Source organism: Anneissia japonica, unplaced genomic scaffold (assembly GCF_011630105.1).
Source record: "Anneissia japonica isolate Jap-2015-1 unplaced genomic scaffold, ASM1163010v1 scaffold3334_len1275209_cov185, whole genome shotgun sequence".
Classification (NCBI taxonomy): domain Eukaryota; kingdom Metazoa; phylum Echinodermata; class Crinoidea; order Comatulida; family Comatulidae; genus Anneissia; species Anneissia japonica.
This window is the reverse complement of record NW_022738561.1, coordinates 1,150,333-1,176,865: the sequence shown is the minus strand read 5'-3', so window position 1 is coordinate 1,176,865 and position 26,533 is coordinate 1,150,333. Positions and strand designations below refer to the sequence as shown.

Sequence of the window (26,533 nt, the reverse complement as noted above, 5' to 3'; positions counted from 1 at the left end):
TTCAACGTTTCAAACTTTATTGGGTCATCATCAGGAATGAGAAAACTTAGACGGTGATTACAAAAAATGCTACAATATTTAAATGAGGGGATTAAAAGCTAGTACAATAACAATGGTGATTAAGCATAATGGTGATTAAGCATAATGGTGATTAATTATTCCACTATATAAAAAGGGTGATCGTAGAGATCTTAATAATTACAGGGGAATTACACATAACTCTTGCATTTCTAAGATCTACAATAGTATAATCTCCCAGACGGTCTCAAATTTCCTTGAGGAAAATGATCTATTGTCTGAAACACAAGGAGGCTTTCGAAAAGACAAAAGATGCGAAGACCACATTTTTGTCTTAAAGAGCTTAATTGCCTGCCATCAAGCTGAAGGAAAAAAGACATATTTGGCCTTCCTTGATTTTAGGAAGGCTTTTGAAACCATCTGGAGAGATGGTCTATTTCTTGTAATTGAAAACCTAGGAATAAAAGGTAGCCTACTTAAAATAATAAAAAATTTATATAAAAATGTTAAAGGAAAGGTAGTTTTTGGGAGCTTCGAAACAAATATATTTAATATCCCAGAAGGTGTACATTTTAATGTAAAAATTGGTAGCTTCTTTTAGGCAGACAATGTAATTTTGATTGGAAATAGTGAAAACGACTTAGAATTATTATTGAATGCTGCAAGTGATTTCGCCCAAAAATGGAAGATGGCTTTTAACTACGATAAGTCATCTGTCCTTATAACAGGACAGCGTATTAACAAATACAGGATATGGAATCTTGGTGATAAATACATAAAAGAAACAGATAATTATAAATATCTAGGTGTGTTTATCTCTAGATTTGTATTAGATAACTACCATATTGATGAAGTCATCAAAAAAGGAAATAGAATTATTGCCTATATAAGATCAATAATTAGGGAACAAGAAGATTTTAATAGAATTTTTTATGGTGACCTACCTTGGAAGACAATCGGTCTTCCCACAATCAACTATGCATGTAGTGTCTGGTTTACCAACAGTAAAACATCCATTGACCGTATTGGAAACCTTCAATACCAAATGGCGAGATTTTTACTAAAATCTCCAAGAAATGTTGCTAAGGAGGCCCTTTATGGTGATCTAGGATGGAATTCAGTAGAATCCATCCAGACAAACATTAGAATTACATACTTTAAAAACATGGAAGATCATAGGTGGCCAAGATTACCTTTTCAAGCTATATTTCAAGTTTATGATGTTTCAAAATGGCAATGGTTAAATAATATTAAGAAAAGTCTCAGTAATTGTAATTTATTAGATAGTTTCAATCTTAACTTATCACATACACTGACTAAAGATTTTAAAGAAATGAATAATATATATGATAAATCAAACTGGTTTGATCATGCTCAAAGGAAGTCGTCACTTAATGACTACATCAGATATAAATCTGAACCAAATTTTGAGTTATACCTCCTGGACAAATGTAACTTTTCAGAAGTGGCTCTTAAATTTAAAGCTCGATCAAACTCGCTTGATTTAGAAGGTCGCAAAGAAGCCTGGTCAACTGTAAACACAGGTATTTGCAAATTATGTAAAAGTGGTTGTAAAGAAACAGTAGATCACTTTGTTTTTGAATGCTGTAAATTTAACAATATTAGGGATACAATTTTCCAGGAACTTAAAATTGAACTTGAATACAACCTTGATATATTTTGGGATATGTTTACTTCTCGATCAGCAAATTTTAGACACCATCTTTTCTTTGATGACCTGTCTATCCATAATGAATTTCCCCTTAAATACAATTTGGTTGATTCTGATAACAATGATGCAAGTTTTATCTTCGACAAATATTGTAAAAAATACCTTTATATTGCTTGGATGAAACGCAATGAGCTGTACAAGAACCTGTAATATTTTACTGAATTTGACTTTAATTCTGCCCTGGTCCGTAGAAAAAGGAAATTAATAAATAAATAAAATAAATACATAATACGGTAACTTCACACGACTTCTAAGTACAGGTTGTTGTGCATCTCAGTGTGTTTCATTCAGTTTACTTAATATATTTTAGTAAGAATTTTTTCTTTTTAGATAATAAGGGTAAAATTTTACTGTAAATTGCTTGGTTTTGTTTTTGTTATGCTATTTATCCTTTTGTTGTTTCTGAACTGTCTTTTGCTTTCCTTTGCTTATATTTTATATTGTTAATGGGTGCACCATCTAAGTGATGGGTGCCACTGATCTAAAAGTGAACCCAATAAATTGTATCGTATCGTATCGAGAGAGACAATTAAGTTGGGTTAGATTACATTTATTAGATAAACAATTTCAACTCTCTTGATGCTTTGAGACCACAGTTTAATTTAGGGTTAAGGCGATGGATAGCAAGGGCTTCTTTAAATAGTAAATGGGACCAGTTAGGAGAACCATCAATTATTGCAGTGTTAGAATATATTAGAGATTTGAAATTAACGATGAAATCATCTTTAATTGTGTTAGGAAAATTATGAAGTTTTAAAATATATTGAAAAGCATCGCAAGACTCAATATGATTGTGTATGACACTGTTAGAGATTGTAGAATGTTCAGATACTCTAGTTATATATTTTAAAAGAAATTGAGGTCAAAAGAAGCGAACTTGAATTAATTATCGATGAAAAAACTAACGGTGCTATAATAAGAAGTAAAACTAACACAATTGAATTTGGCGAAAAAAGTTCCCAATATTTTTTTAATCAAGAAAATCGCAATGGTATATAAAAAAAAAATATGGATAAACTAATATTAGATATGGGGCAATTTATTACTGGCTTCAAAAATATTTTGAAAGAGGAAGTGCACTTCTACTCGAATCTTTACACCGCCAATAAAGACTTGTAATGGTAGGGAAGAAATATTTAATTTAGGAATCACAGAGTTTGACTTCCCAAAAATTGATGAAGATGATAGTAAATCATGTGAGAGTTTACTAACACTCCAAGAATGTACAGAGGTAGTGCACCAAATGAAAAACTGGAAAAGCCTAGGGACGGATGGATATCCTGTTGAATTTTTTAAATTTCTTTGGAATCAAATTGGACAAAATGTTGTGGATTGTTTTAACCATAATTTTGGGAAGGGTTACATGACGGATGAGCAACGTCAGGGAATAATTTCATTAATTCCGAAAGAGAGTAAAGACAAACACGTTTTAAAAAATTGGAGACCAACATAGCTCCTAAATGTGGACTACAAGATTACTTCAAAAGCCATTGCAAGTAGAATTAAAAAGGTTATTTCAAGTAATCAGACAGGTTTCATGCCAAACAGATATATTGGAGAAAATGTCAGGTTAATATTAGATATTATTGAATATGTTAAGGAAGAGAACATACCAGGATTATTATTCTTCATAGACTTTGAAAAGGCATATGATAAAGTTGAGTGGGGATTTGTTAATACAACTTTAGATTTAAGAAATTGGATCAACCTTTTCTATTCTAAAATTCATAGCTGCGTTTAAATAAAGGACATGTGTCACCTTATTTTAATTTAACTCGCAGTCTTAGACAAGGTTGCCCCCTGAGTAGCTACCTATTTATTTTGTGTGCAGAAATTCTCACTGGGAAAAGTGACAATAATTAAATCTTTAGCCATCTCAAAATTGACTACCTGTTGTCCGTTTTACCAAATCCTCCAGCCCTCTTTTAAAAAAATATTGAACAGATTTTCTTTAAGTTTATTTGGCAAGGTAAACAGGTTAAGATTAACAGAAATACGATGTATAATAAGATTGAAGATGGAGGACTAAATATGACCAATATATTGAATTTTAAAGATGCAATTAAGGTTACGTGGGTCAAGAGATTTAAAGACTTGATAGAACAAGACACAAAGTAATGATCGGATCGGATAGTGTAGTGTCATGAACTGAGAGCTCATTAGTAACCAACACATTAGTATCCAATGCAATAATATCAAGTATGTGGCCACTGATGTGGGTTTCATTTATGTGTATGTTAACATCGCCAGCAACAATAATGTCAGGAGAATATTCAGGTGAGGTAGTAGACACATATAGTCCAAGATCTTCAAGGAATAATGGAACCGATTTGTCTGGAGGTCTATACACACCACAAACATAAATATTTCTGCTATTACATGTAGCTATCTGGCAGGATAGGTATTCATAAGATTTTAGGCAAAATGTATGAGAAAAAAAACTGCCAGTTTCATAGATGAACGATAAATCATAGCAATGCCGCAACCCCTCTTGTTCTCACAGGATTTAAGAGCAATTTTATATCCTTCAGGACAAAGGTCAGTTAAAACAGCCCCATTAGAAACATCACTGCCAAGCCATGTTTCTGTGAGAATAACAACATCCAATGATGATTCAATTATAATATCCGAGATTGAATTTGCCTTGTTGCAAGCTGAGCGGCAATTAAAAATACCAAAATTAAATCTGGAATTAGGTTCTGCCTTAAAAATGTTTTGCTTTGTTACTTCTCTGCTTCTTCTTTCCATCTCTGCATCCTCTGAGCTTAATTTTGTATCTAGTCAAACCAAGTGCCTTGATGGTTGACCAAGTCACTGGGCTGAATGTAGGAATAAAGCCACCCCTGTCCAAAGCCACCCAACAATGGATTATACCATTGTAAGGTTGGGGTCCACAATGGGGTGTTTGTCTTGATGCTGGTCTACAATAGGTTTCTGCTGCAGTGCTAGGAGTGTCTTTGTATCAGCTTTTGTATATTATGAATTAGAAACTGGGTGTAGTCTACATAGGCATAAACATCATCAGCTTCTCCTAATGATGCAATTGAGTGATTTCTAGAAGGAAATGTATTTCTTTTTTTTTTTTTAGAGTCAACATTTTATTCTTTTTACAGTGTACCGTAATATTAATTTCCCTTACACAGGCATAAACATCATAGCTTCTCTTAATTAGGCAATTAAGTGGAAATGTATTTTTTTTTTACTTTTATTCTTTTTCTTTTTTCAGTAGTATCAATATTATTTTCCTTTCTTCTTTATTACCAATGACAAGTATCTATTTACTTATAAGTATTTATATTATTTAACATAAAGTATAATATTTTCACTTCCAGTGTATTGATAGGACAATTATTCACAAATAAAAATATAAAATAAAAAAACAGTAACAAATTATTATTTATCCAGTATCATGTGTGGTTCATGTGTTAACATAATCATTTCGATGTCTGTACGTAGTGTACCTTTACAGGCAAACTTTCTACAAGACGAACACTCCCAAATAATAGAACTTCTATTAGACTTGCGTTTAGTATAAAGATGATCATCATAGCTTAATTTGCAACCTCCCTTGTTATTCTTAATAAACTCCATGTCGAAATGATTTGTGTTTCAAAGATGTGACTTATATAACAGATGATGGCCATTGTATAAAATTTAAATGAAAAAGTGGCAAATCTTAAATAAATAGGCAGTGTCTGATGTTGAGTGTGTAGGCAACATAAAAGAGTGTAGGCATCTCTTTGAGCTTTAATAAAGTTCTAAATTTAACAGAGGGAGGTATGAACAAAAGAAATACATACAATGTAAATAGCTTGGATATATATTTTTGCTTTGTTTAATTCATCTACACAATAACTTTTCACACTTTTTATACAGGTATACTCAGCTAAAGCATTAAATTCCCTATCAAACTTTGCTTAAGCCTAAAATACAATAATATACAGCAAGCCTACTTTTACCATTAAATTTTTATTGAGTTATTGAGACCACAATGGTATATTTAAACTTCAAGAACAGTAAATAATTATTTTACAGTATTTTATGTATATATTGGGTTATTCCCTGCCAGAATCCGGAATTGTATGCAGATAATTTTTTTTACCTAAATATTTTTCCAAAAATATTAAGGGATCAGATTATTTTTTTGGGTAAATAATATTTATTTCTTTTAATAAATAGTATTAGGCCTACAATTTGAATGAAAATAGTTATATTCATGAATTATTTGTATATCATTAAAATATCTATGGGATTGTCCTTCAGAAATAAGTCATGATAAATCCCTTCATATGCAGAAGGAATTGTATGCAGATAATTTTTTTTACCTAAATATTTTTCCAAAAATATTAAGGGATCAGATTATTTTTTGGGTAAATAATATTGATTTCTTTTAATAAATAGTATTAGGCCTACAATTTGAATGAAAATAGTTACATTCATGAATTATTTGTATATCATTAAAATATCTATGGGATTATCCTTCAGAAATAAGTCATGATAAATCCTTTCATATATTTTTTGATTAAAATTTTAGAGAAATTACTATTAATTATTGAACTAAAAAAAATGAATAAGTAGGACATTTCGATGACAATGCCTTTATGTTATGTATGGCCAGACAAATTGAATTTCCACAATTGAGTTACCTTCTACTGTAGCATGGGTTATCATATTTTATGTAAGTCATGATAAATTTATGATTGAGAGGCATTTATGTTCCACTATAATCATTAACATAGTAAACACCTTACTTTGATTGCTGTTACTTCTGATACAATTACGAATAATAAATGATCAAAAAAAGTGAGAAAAAGAAAATATTAGTCTTGCATTACAGTATACAAGTATAACAAAAGTAAAGTATACCATGTTTTTTACCTGATAAAATACTGTCTATTAATATAGTATATCAATAGTAATGAAAGTATGTATAAAAACATAAATCAATAATATCATATACAAATTAAAAATAAAAAAACCCACTCAATTGCATCATTAGGAGAAGCTGATGATGTTTATGTCTATGTATACTAGACCCAGTTTCTAATTCACAATACACAAAAGCTGATACAAAGCCACTCTTAGCACTGCAGCAGAAACCTATTGTAGACCAGCATCAAGACAAACACCCCATTGTCCACCCCTACCTTACAATGGCATAATCCATTGTTGGGTGGCTTTGGACAGGGGTGGCTTTATTCCGATTTTCCACTGGGCTAGGCCTATAGATTCCAGGCATGAGTCTCCCAGTTTAAGTAAAACAGCTCTGCTGTACTGAATTGCATATGCATTCACATGCAAATTAGGTGTATTAAAATCCATTCTTGAAAGGAAGAGTACAACTGGGAGTGTCACAGCCCAGAGCATAGCATGTAACCTGCTTTGTCTAGCTAGCATGGTGGCCTAGCAAATACAGCAATCATAATCAGTTAAAGAAATGCTTTGAATTGATTCAAACACTGATAAAATATCCAAAATATAGAACTATTGTATCAGCACATGTGACAAGAGAAGCACACTATCCTGCTGCACATTAATATGCTGGGTAGTTTGACACAGACAAGGTGAGCCATGTCCCCTCCTCTAAGGATGGCAATATATTGAACGTGGCATCTTCTTCTTTGGTGTCTAAGCCATCGCATTCATCTTCGAGCAGCTCACATTCCCGGCCGAACGTATGTCATCGCCGATGTGCTGTCTCGATATTGGTTAGCTCCCCTCCGTCCGACCAAGTGGAGGCTGTGTCTGACCATGGCCCAGCATATTCTCAACACATTCGGGCGTCCCAACCCAGATCTGTTTGTGACTCAGCTTCCGATGTTTTGCTCCCGGTTTCCGGAACCAACAGCGTGGGCAGTGGATGCCCTGTCCATCTCATGGGACGGGTTTTGGGCGTACACCTTTCCCACCCTTGTCGCTTCTTCGGAGGGTGATGGCACTCATCCGTCGCCACCGTAGCAAGGTTCTTCTGATAGCTCCATGGTGGGCCCGCCAGGTTGGTTCCCTCTTCTGCTGAGCCTTCTTTTCAAGAATCCCCACATGTTGCCGGTTCGTCTGAACCTTCTTCAACAGGCCCGGTCGTGGGTCAGCCTGAACCATTTAACATTGCTGAACTTGACTGTTTGGCCCTTATCCGTTCACCCCGCCGATATTCTTGCAGAGGCATGGTGCAGATTGGAGACTACATTTTCATCTCGCTATTTGCGAGATGTTGTCTTGACCAGGCATCTGTGGTGTCGGCTGTCCTGAATCCACCTCTGTAGGTAAGTTTCAAATGTAGCGGCAGTTTGGCGCAGATTCGCTTGTGTCCTTGGGCAAGGCACTTCAGCTTCATTGCTTCAGTCCACCCAGCTGTATCAATGGGTACCAGCAAACTGCTGGGGACTAACCTGCGATGGACTAGTGTCCTGTCCAGGGGGAGTACAACTCTCATCCACTTCACACTACAGAAACTGGGGATAAGCTCGTAAAGGATTTCGTACTTAGGTAAATTTTCTGGTTTCTGATCACACCCTCTTTTTCGCTGTTAATCTGCCAATTAGTCGGTTTATCCAGGTAAATACTCACGAAGTAGACTACCAACATCACCATTGATTTGTGTATTTGGAGTATTCTTATAATTGTTTTATATTTATTTTGGCAAATTACCAAGATAGGATAAAAATACTAGATGTTGGAAAAACTTTAATGAGAATTTGAAATAATTTCTGTTTTTATTAGACTTGCTTGATAACCTTAATGGATGACACTGCCAGCCCTCAGGTTGAAGGCAATGAGACTTTCATTGTTCATCTTGAATCAGCCATGGGATCAATTATATCATTTCCCATGGAAACTACAGTTGTGATTAGTGATACAGAGAGTGATGGTAAGTAGATACCAAATACATATATTTTAGTATATTTGATTTTTTTTTTTTACAATATCGAAAACTTTTGTTTGCCATTTTGTTCAGATTTATTTATAAATTCCATTGTATTTAAAAAAGTGCAAATTTAATCTTGCCTTATAGTTTTTTTCAGTATAAGTGAGATTATAAAAATGTTTTTGTTACCTAGTTCCCACGATGCAGTTCATGATGTCAAAGGTTATAGTGGAAGAGAAGAAGGGCATTGCCCACGTCCCGATCATTAGATCAGGTGACTTATCATACGAATCATCTGTCATCTGCTTCACAAGACAACGTTCCGCTCAAGTTATGATGGATTTTGACGAAAGACGAAACATGGACAGTTCTCGAATTGTCTTCTTACCAGGAGAAAAGGTGAAAAACTGTAGTGTAGGTATTGTTGAAGATGGAACTTATGAAGCAGATGAGATTTTTCAGGTCAAACTCACAGCTCCAATCGGGAATGATGCCTGCAAGGCACGAATTGGAGAGACGAAGGTTTCAACCATCACCATCACAGATAAAGCAGATGGTAAGAATATTTACAGAATTGGTTGTAGAAATGTAGCTGAGGTTAGGAGCATACCTGTAGCCTGTTGCATTTCAAATCCAATATCAATTCCTGTAAATAAGCACAGACTACTCTCTAAGCATCTTGATGAAGCTTAGTTCATAAAGCATCAACATTGTCCTGTAAGGCCTGTTTCAGACTAACATGCTTCAATCACTGCTAGAGAAAATTCTAAAGACTAGAAGGAAACAAAGCCTTGGTGGTTCTATAACCAATCTCATTGTCTTATCCTCCCAAACCTGCAGTCATATGGTAAGCACTTCAGGCCCGTAGCCAGGTCATTTCAAGGGGGGGTTCTCTGGGCGTGGGGTCCAGGGGCCTGCAAAAGGGCCACGGTGGGGTCGGGGGCGAAGCCCCGAAGTCAGAGCAGTTTTTGTGTTTAATGGGTCTATATAATGTTTTCAAAGCAGTTACTGTATGTTTTGAAAAAGATCTATGTAATAAAAAGGTGGTAATATAATAAAATTAGAAAATATTGGCATGTTTAAATAACACCGAAAGATATTTATATAAAAAAAAAACCCTCATCGCACAATCAATATCAATATACTCAACACATTTATTATAAAACAAAAAAAAAGCTATTCTTCTTCTTCCTTCTCTTCCTCTTCCTATTCTTTTTCTATTACTTCTTTTTGTCTCTCATTTTGTACAGTGAAAATAATAGTACTATTTTACTACATGGCTAAAAAAAGCACAAATATTGTCATTACTACTGACAGGGACATCGTTAAATTAAGTCACAGCCCAAAATATAGCATCATATTCAATACATTATCTGACATCATGAGAACCTAATCTTTAATACAATTATTTGTTATATACTAGGCCTAATTCGAAATTATTATTTTAAGACTTTAACATAATAGCAGCTACATACTGATTAATAATAGCTGAGATTTGATGCACATTTTAGAATTAACAATCGTTGTTATTATATCTTCCTGAATATTTATTTTCTGCCAAATGAAATATGAATTATATGCATCTTTAGAAATACAATTTCTACAATACTCATCTTGTTTTTATATAGATAAATGTTCGATAAATTCTATCTTTCATAAAAAAAATTTTCATTCTAATCAATGGCGTTTGTAAACGTGCACTGACATCATCGTCGAATTCCAGGACTTTCGACGGTAAAGCTGGCCTGCCTGCCCAGGTCCCAGGCCCCAACCAATAATAATGAACAAAGTGGTGTTTTTTTTTTAATATAGGCCTATGGCGCATTTTGTACATGCACTTCAACTTTTAAAACCAAAGCCATAGGCCTAGTACGTCCTACTGTACTTAGGCCTACACTAGTTTGTTGTCGTTGGGGTATAATTCTGTCTCTTATTGAACGAGGAGCGAACCTAGCTAGTCAACATAGGGCCTAGGCTAGACTAATTGATTTTGAAATCAATAACCCACCTTAAAGGCCTATCTGTAGTTTTCTTCTGTGCAATAGCGGACGAAAAAAAGTCAGTTATTCTAGGACGTTTCATGATTCTTTATCACTAAAAATTAACAAACACTCGTTTTGACGCACTCAGTTCTGTAGTGTGTGCCTGCTGTTGAAAACAAACTTCCTAGCCTAATTTTGTGACTGGCTATGATGACTGAGATGGACCATGTTGATTTATTAATAATATTTTGTTTGGAGAGTCAAAGGAGAGTCAATTTCCCAAAAATGCTCCATCTGCACATAGTTTAGTGTGCGCTATGGACAGTATGGCTATGGAATTTACTAACCACACAATCCACAATCAGGTGATTAAGTCGCAAAACATTTGGTAAATTAAGTTGCAAAACTTTAGCTTCGTTTGGTGGCACCATTTACTCTAGGTAGATGGCGACCGGTTGTGTTAACGGTTGGTACATTTCTTATAAAAAAACATTCAGCCCAGAAGGCCAGTGAAAGTTGAGACAGGAGCCGGGTTTTTATCGATGTTTGCCATTCTTATGTGTGCCATCGTAAAGTCATGGTTTGCTGGAGTTGTGTTCAATTTAAATCTCCAAACTTCTGAAGCTGAGATATTCTATGCGCAGGCTACAATTTAAAAACGGGTGACCAAATAATGAATTAGGTGCTAAATTTTGATTTAATGCTAGGTAAGTTAAGAACAGACATTCCGTCTGAGTGGGACTCATTAAAAAATTTGAGGGGGTTCGCTAGAAAACAGGGGCGTTCGCTAGAAAAGGGGGGTTCGCTCGAACCATTAAAACCCCCCTGGCTACAGGCCTGCACTTTATAAAGGTTGCCGCTTCAAAACCCTCATAAATACTGTATGAGAATCTGCATCCATTTACTATTTAAGGCTAGACTGCAGACTTATATTTTCTCATCCATCTGATTTAAAAATTTTTTTTTTTTTTATGGTTTTCTTTGTCTCTTCTTTATCTTATTTGTTTCTTTTATTTAACATCTGTTTGACGTTTTTTTGAAAGAACATAGAGATCTAATATTGCGTGCAAAGAATATCTTGATGGTAGCAAAACCTTTCACAAAAATATGCATTTACATTTGCCTTTCTTTAGGATGAAGGTAGAAAGATTAGATTTGTCAAAATGTTTATACATGGTTCATTTTTATATTTACAATTTTCTTTTGTAGCGCCAACTGTTCAATTCAAGAGAATGGCGTATAGTGTCCGTGAGCCTGTAAATGCTGATGAAATCTCATTTGTCACTGTAACGGTTGTACGTACAGGTGATCAAAATGGAACATCCCAAGTACGATGTAGCACTCGTGATGGGTCGGCTCAATCGGGAATTGACTATAATGCCAACTCAAAACTTCTAGTTTTTAAACCAGGTGTGTATAATAACGATGACATAAATTGATTATAATAATGGTGTTGTATTGTAAGTAGGGGTTAAAATACCCTCTTCCATTTCAGGGCCATGGCTTCACATGTTGAATTAAAAATGGAATGTTTTTAATAAATAATATTTAAATATCATTTATGGTTATAAAGGTGAACTTTTTTCAACACCATCATATTTAATGTACAAGTCTTCCTCAATTAAAGACCACTATATGGGATCAGGATTTTCCTGGTTTTATAGCAGCTTTGGTCTTTTAATTAGAAAAATTATTATTATAAAGATAAATGATTGGCATTCACTTGGGACTGCAGAAAGGCGGTCCTTTACTTGGAGGGGTCTTTAATTAGAGGGTGACCTGTATATTTTTTTTTGACAGTGGCATCTTCTACATCAATATTATTACAGGTCTCCCTCTAATAAAATACCTCTTTATGGATGAGGGTTTCCCATGGTCTTTTGCAGCTTTGGTATCTAATTATAATATAAAGATAAAACACTTGTAAATTTGAAACCACAGAAAAAGTGGTCTTTAATTGAAGGTGGTCTTTGATTGGCGGGATCTTTGATTAGAAGGAGACCTGTATCAATATTTACATGCAGCAATGATGTTGGTGGCTAGCAACAACAAATTCAAGGGGAATGAAAATTAATATTAAAAATGGTTTTGTTTTTTTGATTTTACATTACTCACTTAGACAATTATCTAAATCACTTACATATATTCATTAACCACTACAACCATAAGCAGCCCTCAGTGGAGCAATGAGCGACAGAACAATCTGGAAGACCATTGTAAGCACTCTCTCGGCTGCGGCCAAAGAGTATTGTATGGTATAGTATGTATATTTATTAAAATTCTTAATATATTTCATGTTTTTTCTGTACAGGGGTTAGTTCCATTGATTTGCAGGTGGAAGTACTACACAATGAGGACATTGAATGGCATGAAACATTGAGCATCATCTTAGGACCAGAGGAACCAATCAATGCTCTGCTTGGCCTTGTCACCACTGCCACGGTAACCATCATTGATGATGAAGCTGCAGGCAGCACCATTTTACCAGCAGCACCAGTTGTAAGTAGCGTAACAATGTTGTTGGGGTCGGGAGAACCAAGGAAGATTTATAGGCTTGGGGGATGCCCCCACCCTTTTCTATACTTAGACTGAATATTCAGTTTTAGAATAAGATTATGATTGGGTGTTTTAAGACTTGCATTACATTATATGTTTCCACAGTCAAATGAGGCTTGTTTAGAATAAGCCAGTTTAAAAGAGGCACAAAGAAATGGGGCACATTTTTATTATTTCATGCCAATATATGTAGTGTCATTTAAATGACCGAGGTGCAGTATCAATGGTACTGTTCATGTTAATGGTGGGGAAAATGAGTTTTAGTAATTTTTTAAATGAAGCAACCGAGGAACAACTTTCAGTCTGTTTAGGGATTATTATTAGTAGGGAAACAAAGGCAAAAGCCCCAATAGAAAAGTGTGTAGCAGGTATCAACTTTTACTCTCCAATCATCAAGTTATCTAATATGTTAATTGATAATTTTGTATAATGAGATTTCTATAGATTTGTTAATAATTTAAATGTATTGTAATTTAGGTTGTGTCTTTGATGGAATATGGTAACGTGGAGCAAGGACTTGAGAAACAACCAACTGCAGGTTATCCTTTAATATGTGTTACAGTAAGTCAACTGACCAATTAGTAAATATTACATGTTTGTGAAAGTCCACTGACCAATCGATAAACAGAACATATTGTTTTTTTAAAAGTTATGTATAATGTATGATAGGCAAATACATGAACTTGATGTATTCAACTGTTATAATTTTTTGCTCATCATTAACATACCATGGTAAGTACCAGTAAATATATTGTTTTATCATTGGTAGTGGTAGTTTCTATGGTTATTTTAAGTATTATTTACAATAAAATTATTATCTTTAATGTTTTATTATAATTTTATTTACCCAATTTTCTACATTTGAAATATTATTTTATTCTTCACATTATTATTTTATTTAATCTTGTTCATAAAACAATAGTCCACCTTTCACATTTTTTGCATGATTCCTCTTTATACTATGGACTGCTATTTTCAGTACAGCTATATAGATACCTACTGTATATTTGTGTGTAGTGTTTAGATATGGGAATTTGTGGCTGTGTGTTGCCCTAAAGGTTATATTTAACACCATCATAGTACATTTTATTATTGTTTTGTAGCCTTGTGATCCTCACTATCCCTCATACACATTGACTCAAGGAATGTGCAAGAGCTCTAACATCAATGTCTCCAGTATCGTGTTCCATTGGGAGGTTGCAATGCCAACAGATGTTGATGGTTCTAGGCCTCCATTTGAGCGTATTGTGGACCACACTCCATTCACCAGCCCCAACAGTAAAGTCTTGGATAGCGTATACTTTAGCAGGAGGTTCCATATCCGGTGTGTTGCACAACCCTATGATAAAAGCGGCAGGGCCGGAGTTCCACTTAGGAGCAGTATTGTGGAGATAAGTGGCGAAAACAGTGTTTGTCATACGCCAGTAACATCTGGGGATGTACGAGGTTTCAAAGCACAATCGTTTATCACTGATTTAAAATACATTGAACCGGAAGATGCCGATCACCCAAACTCATTACACATCCACATTGAAATACCTCACGAGGATGGCATGCTTCCACTTCTCTCAACGATTTCCATACACAACATCAGGCTTCTTCTCACGGAGCCTGTGTACCGACGCCAGCACATCTGCTCCAACATGCTAAATAGCATAGCTGCGGGACTCAGAGATTACAGCTTTTTGGGCTCGCTTGATTACAAGATGTTAAAATACGGACCAGGTTACGACTACCCTTACCAATTTGACCCAAATATCCGTGAAGAGAAATCCATCAATTTGTATCGACATCTTAACTTAAAGAGCTGTACGTGGAGTTTTGATGCCTATTATCACATGACAGAACTTGTGGATTTGTGTGGTGGAGCAGTCTCAACTGATTTCCAAGTGCGTGATATGGACAAAAGTTACCTGACTGTTACCGTTCCGATGTACGTTTCTTACATCTATGTGATGGCTCCAACAGGTTGGGCTGCTCTTGATCACAAAACGGAAATGGAATTCTCATTTTTCTACAGGTAATTTTTGGGCACTGCATGTCATTAACTGTATCTAAATACGATTGAAGTTCTTAAATTTTATCCCTTTATATTTACCATACGCCATTCCTACTTACAGTTCAATTCTTTGGCGTACTGGACTTGAGACAGACAGTGAAATTACTGGGCGCTTACAAATCATACGAATTCGCATTGGAGAAAAAGGGAACTTAGTTATAGACTTCAAGACAACACCAAAATTTAGAGGTAAGTTATTTATTCATTGTTATTATCGTTTAGCCCCTGCATTTGCCAACTGTACTCATGCTTGATACTTCAATTTGAACATAACATGATGGTCATATGTTGTTAGGATGTTGCCTGAAAGGGTTAATGGATATTTGAAGAGAATACACTTCTGCCAGTTAATATTGAATTTGCATACACATTAGTTAAGCCTGGTCTTCTTAAAATCGCTACAGCATAATCGCTGTACTGCGTAGCACCCCGATGCAATCGGGAAGACTCCCCGATTCAACTGACCAATCAGCATCACCAAATGCTGTCGGCAAAAGCATGTAGAGATTCTATGGAAACCAAGCTTTAAGCATAATAATGGCTCAGTATTATATATGTTGATAATATATTTTGCTTCAGGTCAATTTGTGTTGAGTCACCACACCTTACCAGAGTACAAATCTCGGGTTCTTTCGCCACTTGCTGTTGCTGTGACATTTGAAGTGGAACTGCTTTGGAGCGAGAACACATTTGACGGCCCTGCACAACTTTGGCGTGCCACCAGCACCTTCAATTTAAAGGTAAATTATCTTGAATAATAATTATTTATATTTGGCATTCTAGTGCAATCTTAGGTCAGAAATGGGTATAAGCATCTGAACCAAATAGATATAATAGAATGTAATTCTCTAATAAGTATTAGTTAATTAGTTTTCATTCATACGTATTTATTTTTTGCTGAGTGAATGTATCAAGTTAATAATATTCATATTATATTGCTAGGTTATAAATGAATATATTAGATAATTAGTTTTAGGTCAAATTATTTTATCATTTGTGCATCTGTTTACTCTAAAATTGTAATCATTATTGTTGTCATTATTGTCGCATCAATTAAGTTATAGAATTTTTCATGTTTTATGATAAATACTGAATTTATCATGACTTGTTTGTAATAATGATACCCCTAGCTACAGTGTATTATAGAAGAGGCTTTTATTAAGCCATTGATATGTTTATCAGAGTTCATGTGTATGTTGAAGAACTAATATCTGGGATTGACTCTGAAGTACAGATTATTCACAGAATGACTATCAAACTTAACAATTGGCCAATCAGAACAGGCCCAGCAAAACGGGCAAGGCCCACACACGTTTGTATTGTTGTCTTGTTTGACTGCAGAAAGGCAGGTCTTAGTGAGAAGTTCCCTTGTTGGTGAATATTGGATGACTGCAATATTTACTAAACTGACAAATATTTCTATTTGTTTTTCTGTAGGATTTTTCTGGTGATTATATTATTGAGTTGATGCCTTGTACAGTGACACCTACACAATCTTATAAGGCCAATGAAAACTCTCCCATTATTTGTACAGCCCATCCACCTCAAAAGTAAGTATACACCAACTTGCATTCAAATCCAAATATTTAACATCTTAAAATGCAGTGTTATATCATTTTGGAATAAAATATCACACAGTTGAAACCATATTATGTATTTCAAAAAGCTCAATCATTTTGGTGTTCCCTGTCAGCTAAATTGCTTATTGCTCCTTAACTAACTTTGCCTTGGCCCTGTTTCTTAAAATTTACTTTGATTGGAACTGCAAATCACTATAAATAATTATTATCTGTTTCAAATTTACCGAACATGACACTAGCCTCTGGTATATTATTATTAGTAGACAGACTGAAAGAAATTTGTCTTAAATATTTGCCTTGGAATATTTTACATTGTTTCATTCTTGTGCAGATTTGTCGTACCTATAGCATTCCAGCAAACCAATAGACCAATTCCTGTTATATATTCCCTGAACACGGAATTCCACTTAATGAATAATGAGAAGGTATTCCTGATGGATCCTAACCAAGATTTGATGTCTTTACAGGAGATGGATTATCAAGGATCATTTTCCAAAGGTAAACTGCACTGTTTTTTTGATATACAGTAATTTCATGATTTTGAAAACTGTAGAGTTATTATAGTTTTCAATATTATTATGATTATGAATTTTATTATATAATCAGAAATACATTTATTTGATGAAATTGTACCTTTCAAATGGCCTTTTTAAACTTTAATTTGTATTTTTAAATTGTTAAACAAGGCCTAGTAAAAATAAAGATTTACTCACATAATACTAACCTCTCTGTGATCTTCATATACTTAAAAATTCATCAAAACTCTGACCGCCAGGTGTTTGAAAAAATATTATCAGCCACCGCCAGACTAATTAGCGAATTTTAACACTTTTCCTAAGCTACAAAGATCTTAGCTTTACAATGGTACCAAACACTTTATTGTTTTCACAATTTGTAACCCATAATAGTAAAATGAAAGTGACTCGCTTTTTTTGTTTTACACATATTCACACAATGAAGCTGAACCGTGTTTTAGAATAGGTCACATTGAAATAACGAAACACTTACGGTCCAGACTGAATATAATGTTAAAATTTTTAGTATGTGTCAGTAATTACCCCATCTATCAGAAAAAACCTGAAACACGGAGATCTCCGTGTTTGACGGGCTGAGTGTTTAAAAAAAATGTGCAGGGTAGCAGTTAAGACTAATATCATTTGTGTTATTAAAAATAATACAATATACTAAAGTAAGTAAAAAAAAAAAAGACATGATATATATGTATGTTTTGTATGTATATTAACGCTATTTTAATAATTTCTGTTGACTACATTAATTGATATTGCTTCTCGTTGGAGGTTGTGCTCATGATTATCAACACATATTTTTATCTTGTTTCTTTCTATTATAATTAAACTGTCTATTTATGTTTTACATATTAATTTTTTTTTTTTTATTAATTTGTAGCAATGTACAAAGTCAATTTCATGGAATAATTTCCTGGATAAACCGACTAATTGCCATTTTTCCTAAAATGGAACACCCCTTGAAAAAATAGAACAGTCCGGCCCAGGGTGCCATGTATGAACCGTCCCCCTAACAATAGTCCTCATTCCCTTTTTGACGGTGCTTGCATAAGGAGCTCCCCTTTGTGATAAAGGATTACCTACGTTGAGCTACATGCTCTATAAACAAGATTGCGTTTATTTCTTGCCAGAAGTTTCTTGTTTAGGCTCGATAAACACTCGGAGTGCCCTTTGTGTCATACGTGCAGCAAGGCGGAACCTTGCCAGGTTTGTACATGCTGGCCCCCGACTAAGTTTGTGGCAGCTTTGGATTGGGCAGCTTAGGCTGCCCCACAGTCTACGAGTTCATTGCTGTCTGTATCAGGGGTCGTATTTGTATAGTATGTATTTATGCAATTAAAATGACACAGTATAGTGTTAGTATTTGAAGCATTACTGTTATTATATAATATTTATTTTTGCAGAAATACTGCTAGTCTGTTTTGTGAATACTTACCTGGATAAACTGACTAAATGCCTACTTATAATTACTTAGAAATATAAACATTTTTTTTAAAATCTCATATTATTTAATTTTCCCTTCACAATGAAATAATAATTATTTAAAAACTATTATTATTTGATTTTTAAGATTTATCGGTCTCGTTTCCTCAGGTCAGACAATTTTTGGCCGTGTTTTATGGAACCCAGACCAAAACCTTGATACAGCCTACAGGTTACAGATTGAGAAGTTGTTTTTATGCACGGGCAAGAATGGTTATGTGCCAAATTACGATCCTTCTGGAGAGATATACCAAGAAGGGCCTCAGTTTGGTTGCATGCAAGAATCGCCAAACCTTATGAATCGTTTCTTAGTACTTGTAAGTGTTGTAAATTAATTGTTTTTATTTAAATTTTATACCATGGGGATATTTAAATTAAGGAAAAAAAATAGAAATGTACTTTTGCTTGTGTAGTGGTGTTTAAATGTTTTTTATAAGTGTTGTTTTGGTGGTCCTCTAATATCTATTCCATAGTCATTTTTGACTTAAGGATGCCTGAAGAAGACCCGAGGACGGGTTGAAATATATATGTTTTGAATAAAATTTGTGTTCAAAGTCTATACGAAGTTGTTGACATCTCATCGTCTTTTTCATTGAGTTAGCAAGTGACTAGACATTAACAGAATGTAAAAGAATGCTAGAAAGTACAATTTTTTTGGTGGGGGGGGGGTGGGATGGTGTTTTTATTTTTGGGTCATCAGGATTTGAACTCATCACATATATGAATCAAAGGTTGGCATCTTAACCATCAAACCACAGTTCAAATCCTTGTGTCGGTCTTCCTCCTGATAAAGGTTAAAGGTTATGCATGTATAACGCACAAAATATGACGGTCTTTATGCGAAAATAGCAAGTGAACATATGTAATTGGAAAAGCCAGGAAAGAAGAACTCCAAGTCAGCGCCAAAACTGCAGTATGGATGGTGGGGTCATCATTGACCACAGATATATCAAAATGTACCCTGTCCAGCACCAGTTGAGTGTTGGCTGTCCCAGGATTCAGTATGCATAAAACCCCCAGACTTCTGTCAGCTTGCTCTTCTTCCTCTACCATTCCTCTCAGTGATCACATATTTTGGACATATTCATCCATGTTTTTATATTTTTTAAATAGGATCGTGGGGATCCAGATGCTACAGTGTCTAATTTTCAAGACATACCATTTTTAGCAGAGTTTGCTGAATATAATAAAGACTACACACTTGTGAATCAGATGCCAGGTGTAGATGGATTCACAATGGTTGTTGACCCCCTCTACAGGGTAAGTTTATGTACGCAATGAATACTTATCTGAATAAACCATAATATTTATTTATTTATTCACTTTTGTTTCAGCGGCACACAACAATTTGGTGAATTCAGTAAGAAAGAAAAACAACTAGAGATACTATGTTCAATAGAACATGAACCCACTCATTTTTTGAGAGATAACCACTGTGACCTTTAACCTCAACCTGTGAACACCCCATGTTCTAATGCAACTGGTCCAATTGTTAGTCACTAGCAATATTTGATAATTTTCACTATAGTGACCCTATAGATAAAGAGTAGTTTTTCATATTTAGAAGGCCCTAATGATCATTCCTGGTAAATTCGAGCTTAGTGGGCTTTTTTGAAAATTATAGAGAACAAAAATAACCCTTTAATGACCTTTGACCATAAATCGCTGAACACCATAACGACCCTACCTTATGCCAAAACATATGTGCCCAGGACAAGACTGTGCTATGTTATTTGTGACGAAGTGAAGAAGTCTTTTATTTATTTTTTTGAAAGTTTTTTACCCTAATGACCCCTATGTGACCTTTGACCCCAAGCAGTGAACACCCCATGTATGAGAGGTGTCACCGATTACACTGACCGGGTTTAGTTGAAATCGGCACAACTGTTTGGCACTAGTAGCATTTTGAAATGTTGCCAGAAAAAAGATGAAAATTACCCCTTAATGACCTTTGACCCCTTATCCCTGAACACCCTATAGACCCTGCCTTATGCAAATGTATATGTGCAAAGGACAAGACTGTGCTACATTATTTTTGAGACAAGTAGTCTTTTATACGATTTTTGGTTTGATTTTTTAATGCCCCATGTGACCTTTGACCCCAAGTTTTGAACAACACAAATGGGAGGTGGCACCGGTCCTACTGACCAAGTTTTTATTAAATCGGTCCAGTAGTTTGCCACTAGTAGCCTTTTAAAATATTGCCAGAAAGAAAGAAAGAACTAGAGATACTATGTTCAATAGAACATGAACCCAGTCATTTTTTAAGAGATAACCACTGTGACCTTTAATCTCAACCTGTGAACACCCCATGTTTGGTAGAAGTCTGTCTAATGCAATTGGTCCAATCGTTAGTCACTAGAAATACTAGATAATTTTCACTATAGTGACCCTTGTGAATTTTTACCCATAGATGAAGAGTAGTTTTACATGTTTAGAAGGTCCTAAGGATCATTCCTGGTAAATTCGAGCTCAATTGGGCTATTTTGAAAATTTGACCCCGATGAACCCTATGTAACCACTGATGCCAGACAGGGGTGTAGGAGGTGTCACTGGTTCTTAATGGTCAAATTTGATTGAATTCGGTTCAATCGTTTGCCATTAGTAACATTTTGAACCTTTGACCTATGAACTTTGACATATGGGGTAAAGAGTATTTTTTTTGTGTTTAGAAGGTCCTAAGGATCATTCCTTGTAAATTTGAGCTCAAATGGGCTATTTTGAAAATTTAACCCCGATTACCCCTATGTGACCCCTGATCCCAGACTGGGGTGTAGGAGGTGTCACCGGTTCTTAATGACAGAATTGAATTTGGTCCAATGGTTTGCCATTAGTAGCATTTTGAAATGTTACTAGAGAGAACAAAAGAATAACCCTTTAATGACCTTTGACCAAAAATAGCTGAACACCATAAAGACCCTACCTTATGCCAATACATATGTACCCAAGACTGTGCTATGTTATTTGTGATAGAAGAAGTCTTTTATTCATTTTTTTGAAAGTTTTTTACCCTAATGACCCCTATGTGACCTTTGATCCAGGCAGAAAGAAAGAAAGAAACCAGTCAGCATGCTGCTGACTGGGTAACTAAGAGAAACTAATAGTGTTAAAAAAATTATACTATAATTGTACAGTATATAGTACTGTATAGGTGTTTAAATAAACAAAATCAACTAAATTAAAAACAACATTCCAGAATCCTTTTTAGAAACTTAACACAAAAATTACGGAATCATTCTATAGGCTCCAGCTTATAGGAGGTATACACCATTTTCGCCAAATTTGAAATGAAAATTTCCAAGAACCTGGCAACTACCACTGGGGGGGACTTCAAAAGGCCCAGCATTTCACTCTACATAGTTACAATCATGGACTAATTAAAACGATAAAACAAAATTACTAACAAGCACAAATATTTTCAAATGTAAAAAGAACAAAACGTTGATATTAAAAAAAATCTTAAAAAGCTACTTTAATGTTTAAATACAGTAATTAGCAAAAGATCGTATCTGTTTTATGCTGCTGCTATAGCAAAGGTCTTGCGGCATTATCCGCTGCACGGTGCTCTATTCATAACTAGCCAGCTGCTAAGGGTGAAAAGTTGTGAGACGTTGGTGGCGCTGTTTCAAAATAGACGCAATAAAATGTATATAGAAAATGGCTTGAAGAAGCCAACAAGACATGACTTGCTTTGGTAGCTAAACAAAGCAAGTCAGTGCATGTGGCTTTTAAGTTAAAGTCTACAATAAAACTCGCTCACAGCAACAGAAAATTTAGGCCTGATAAATAACAGGTTGGATGATTCCATTACTCTTTAGGCAAGTTCCCGACTTTTCGTTCTTCATTAAACCACGCCCACCTGCACTGTAGTAAAATCCTACTTAACAAAGACAACCAGTTTAATAGAAAACTGGTAAAAACTTGACAAAACAAAATGGCTTGGGAGCAGTATTTTCTTAAAAGAATTGTTTTCATCCAGTTTTTGAATTCTGTTAGCTTACAATATTTTTTGACTTCATGTGGGTAAATGTTATAATTTTTATTTTCTGAAATTTAATTTAAATTGTATTAACGGAAATGTTGTTGCTAAACTGACCAATCGGCCATGTTTGTTTTGGTCACATGGATAACTTAACATAGATTAATGCACTCTGGTTAACGTTGTCAACGAAGTATATTTTATGAACCAGTCGAATAAGCCCATTGGTTTATCCAGGTGTCGTACTCATAGCCTACCAACATCTTTTCTGATATTGTGTAGTTGACTCTTTACCTTCACTTCACTGTACAGCCTAATAATATGAAACTATATAATGTTGCTATTTGGCTGTACGATGATGTTGATATGCATGAAGGAAAAGGGGATAATGGAGAAAGCATACAGATGCAGTTGTCATGGTGATCATACTTTTATTAATGAAATTTTCATCTTGCATTACTTTTCTAGGTGATGTCTGGCCACCAATGGTACATGCAGGTTATTTATACAATAGGGCCATCAGATGACACCCCACGGTTCAGGCGCTCTCTAATGTCAACAATCAACAAACATGAAGCAAAGAGTGTTGCTGGCAGCATCACAAAAGGGAAAAATGGAACCAACATGCGCGGGTTCACCCTCAATATTGACCAATTAGAGACACAGAACAAAACCAATAATTTAATCACAGCAATTATTATTGTGATTATCCTATTGGTTATTGTCTCAATGATTATTATAGGCTTTGTAATTCGGCGTAAACGTCGGCAAGCGCTTGTCCCACAGGTTGAAACAAAGCCAACCAATAAAGATTTAACAGTAGCTGGTCTATCTGCCAGTAAAGATGAATTTGAAATGAGCTACACCAAAAATGTTAAAGTTAGTAGTTTTAATTTAGATAAACCAGATAATAGAGCAACAGCTGCAAAAATTAAGAAAGTAAATTTAGAAACCAGTCAACGATTATCACAGTCGTCGGATGAAGGTGGTACTGAAGTTTAACTAGACACACATATTGTTAGCCTATTTTTTTAGACTTTATTTTAAATCATATTTAATGAATTTGATGTATTGTACTTGATTTCTTAATTCAGGAAATAATGTCAGTGTGATATTCAAATATAAATACATTATCACCAAATGTGGCAAAAAATAGCCAAACCAGTCACTCGTCGCAAATCCTGTTTCGGAGATAATGGCCAAAACATGCTGGAAAGTCAAATTTTGTGAAATCTATTTTACTGCACTAAACTAACCTATATATCATGGTATGCTGTTGTTTTTCCCATTTTCGGTGTTAAAACAACAATTTTTTAATGATTTGGTGATGTTTTATGCCTGAAAAATGACTGAAATCCTAAACTTTAAAGACTGATTTCTCAAATATTGTTCTTTTAACAGCTGTATATTTAAACTCCTGTAACTTCATAACGAAATGTTGGATTTAAATTATTTTTCACCATTTTATACAGTAGCTCTCATTTTACTGTTTAACCCTGTATTAATAAATAAAAAATTTTGCAACAAGTGATTGATTTGGCTTTGCCACAAATGTAATTTTACTTTGTCAAAATCATGTGAAAGCATATATTTATTTCATGCAAACATTGATAATTTAGTAGATTTATGTTTGAAGGAAGCAGTAGTGGCACCAGAAAGGGGGGGGGGACATCTCCTCCGTCGGACAGGCCTGGACCCTTATCGTCGGATACCATGACGAGGTCGTCAAACCAATAATAATGATTTGCATATACAAATAACGCTATTTTGACTGCCAATATTGTGGTCGAAAAGCCATACTAGCCATAAAAACTCTCCCTGTGAACTCTACCAGGGATATGTCCTGTAATTTTCCCAAATATGGGTAAAATATGACATTATCTTGAATGTATATGCTTGCGATATGCACCCGATTCTACTTAATAGATCTGATATCTAATAGATCTGATAATTATCAGTTTCAGTGACATTACCATTCATGATGCCGTCACCAAACCTGATTAGGGGATTCTGATCAGATGATTGATGACTGGTGCTGTCACCAGTATAGAAGTGTATCAGCATTTTATTTGTCACCGAAACTGATCACTTAGGTAGAATCGGCTGCAATATGGCATCATCATGCCCATATAATGGGAAAATGACACAAGTTTGTGTGATAGTGCTTAACATTACCAATTCTACCTCACTTTTATTCAGTCAATCTGCTCAGTCACCTATTCATGAAATCTTTCAATTAATCTTGGCAACATTCTGTTTAAACAAATACATTGTAACAAAAATAATATTTAATAATTGCATTATGGTGCTCAGTGCAACATTTTCAGAGTACTGTACCTCTGTAGTAAACATTTTGTATTTCATTGGTATTTTCTATGTTTTAAAATTCAGCTCTTGGACCAGTTTAACTGGTGTCTTTTCTATGTACTTTTGAAATTTAATTTATTTTTTCTGCCACAATTGTTGTAAAGACTCCATTTTAAGGTTTATTTTTGACAAGTATTTTTAAACATGTATTAATAGTATTATGAGTATTATTATAATATTAATGAATGGTAACTAAACCAGAGTGTTGAGTTAATTTTGAATTGTTTTCATGTTATAGATAAATTACTATTTTTTAGTTATTATATGCAATTTTGTTTGCCTAATAGATATTTTGGTCGGTTTTTTTGTTTAAAAAAAAAAAATACATGAAATAATTACTATTGAGTAAATTGTATCGAGTTGATATAACAGGGTTTGTGTGGGGAGTCACTCTCTTTAAAGATATAGATTTGTCCTTATACGTGTAGATAGTTATTCTGTAAATATACATGTTAGTGTCTTAACAATCATAATTACTTATATTTATGCATTTAGGTGATTTAAGTAATACAAGTATAGTATTTTAATTACGTTATTTATTATATCATATAATTAATTTGTTCCAACTTTTTATTTTAATACAATGATTTTTATTTTAATTACTTTTTGTGATTTTCATTTTTAAGTAGATGAACATTGATAGAAGGGAATTATTTTGTCTTAGGTGAAATATCTAAATAAGTTAATTCTATACCTGCTTACATGTTTGATAAAAATTCTAAATATACGCAAACCTTAGATATACTGTACAAACACAAAAAACCATTAACATTACTCTGAGTTATCAAGTTTAGAATTTATGGCAAAATCTAAGGTACAAACATTATGGTACTGTATGTTTTCATGTCAATTATTTATTTAATAACTGTTAATAAATGCCAGTTTTGATACTTCTGTCTGTAATGAGTATGGACATTGCTTTTATGTCCAAATTTTGATGTATATTTGTTGTTGTGGTTGACATAGGTGATGATTGTGTCAGGTGATGGCCATCTTTTACAAGAACAAAGGTTGGAAATGTAAAAATAAGTATTTACTTATTCATTGGTACATTATTATAAAAGTAAAGTACAACAAATTAAAAACAACTGCTATTATTGTTACTGTATTATTTATGTTTATTTCTAAACTATACTGGGGAATGTACTGTAAACTGTAGATACTAACTTGTTTACATTTTGCTGGTCTCATGTTTATTGCTTATCAAAAATCACATTTTATTTTATGTTAAGCACAGTGGCGCCTCTATTATTTAATTTGTAGGGGGGTGGGCTAAAATGTCCGACTGGGGGTCTAAGTATTTATAGGTGTAACTATAGCGTGCAGTGTTATCTGAGGGCCGAAGGCCAGAGCCAGGGGTGGGTATTGGAGAGGGGTGTCCCCTCC

General features: G+C 34.4%; 1 protein-coding gene across 1 annotated transcript in view; it reads left to right on the top strand.

The window, feature by feature from the left end:
• Nucleotides 1-26,245, top strand: part of LOC117117629 (extracellular matrix protein FRAS1-like) — a gene marked incomplete in the record, with an annotated part of 121,841 nt that extends 95,596 nt beyond the window's left edge. The window contains 13 exon segments of the mRNA XM_033261997.1: nt 8,471-8,618; nt 8,809-9,171; nt 11,807-12,007; nt 12,909-13,096; nt 13,631-13,714; nt 14,257-15,173; nt 15,274-15,401; nt 15,792-15,952; nt 16,650-16,762; nt 17,124-17,290; nt 18,913-19,118; nt 19,915-20,061; nt 23,249-26,245. Of these exon segments, the coding sequence (XP_033117888.1) occupies nt 8,471-8,618; nt 8,809-9,171; nt 11,807-12,007; nt 12,909-13,096; nt 13,631-13,714; nt 14,257-15,173; nt 15,274-15,401; nt 15,792-15,952; nt 16,650-16,762; nt 17,124-17,290; nt 18,913-19,118; nt 19,915-20,061; nt 23,249-23,782 (3,357 nt within the window).
• Between the last annotated feature and the right edge of the window lie 288 nt (nt 26,246-26,533).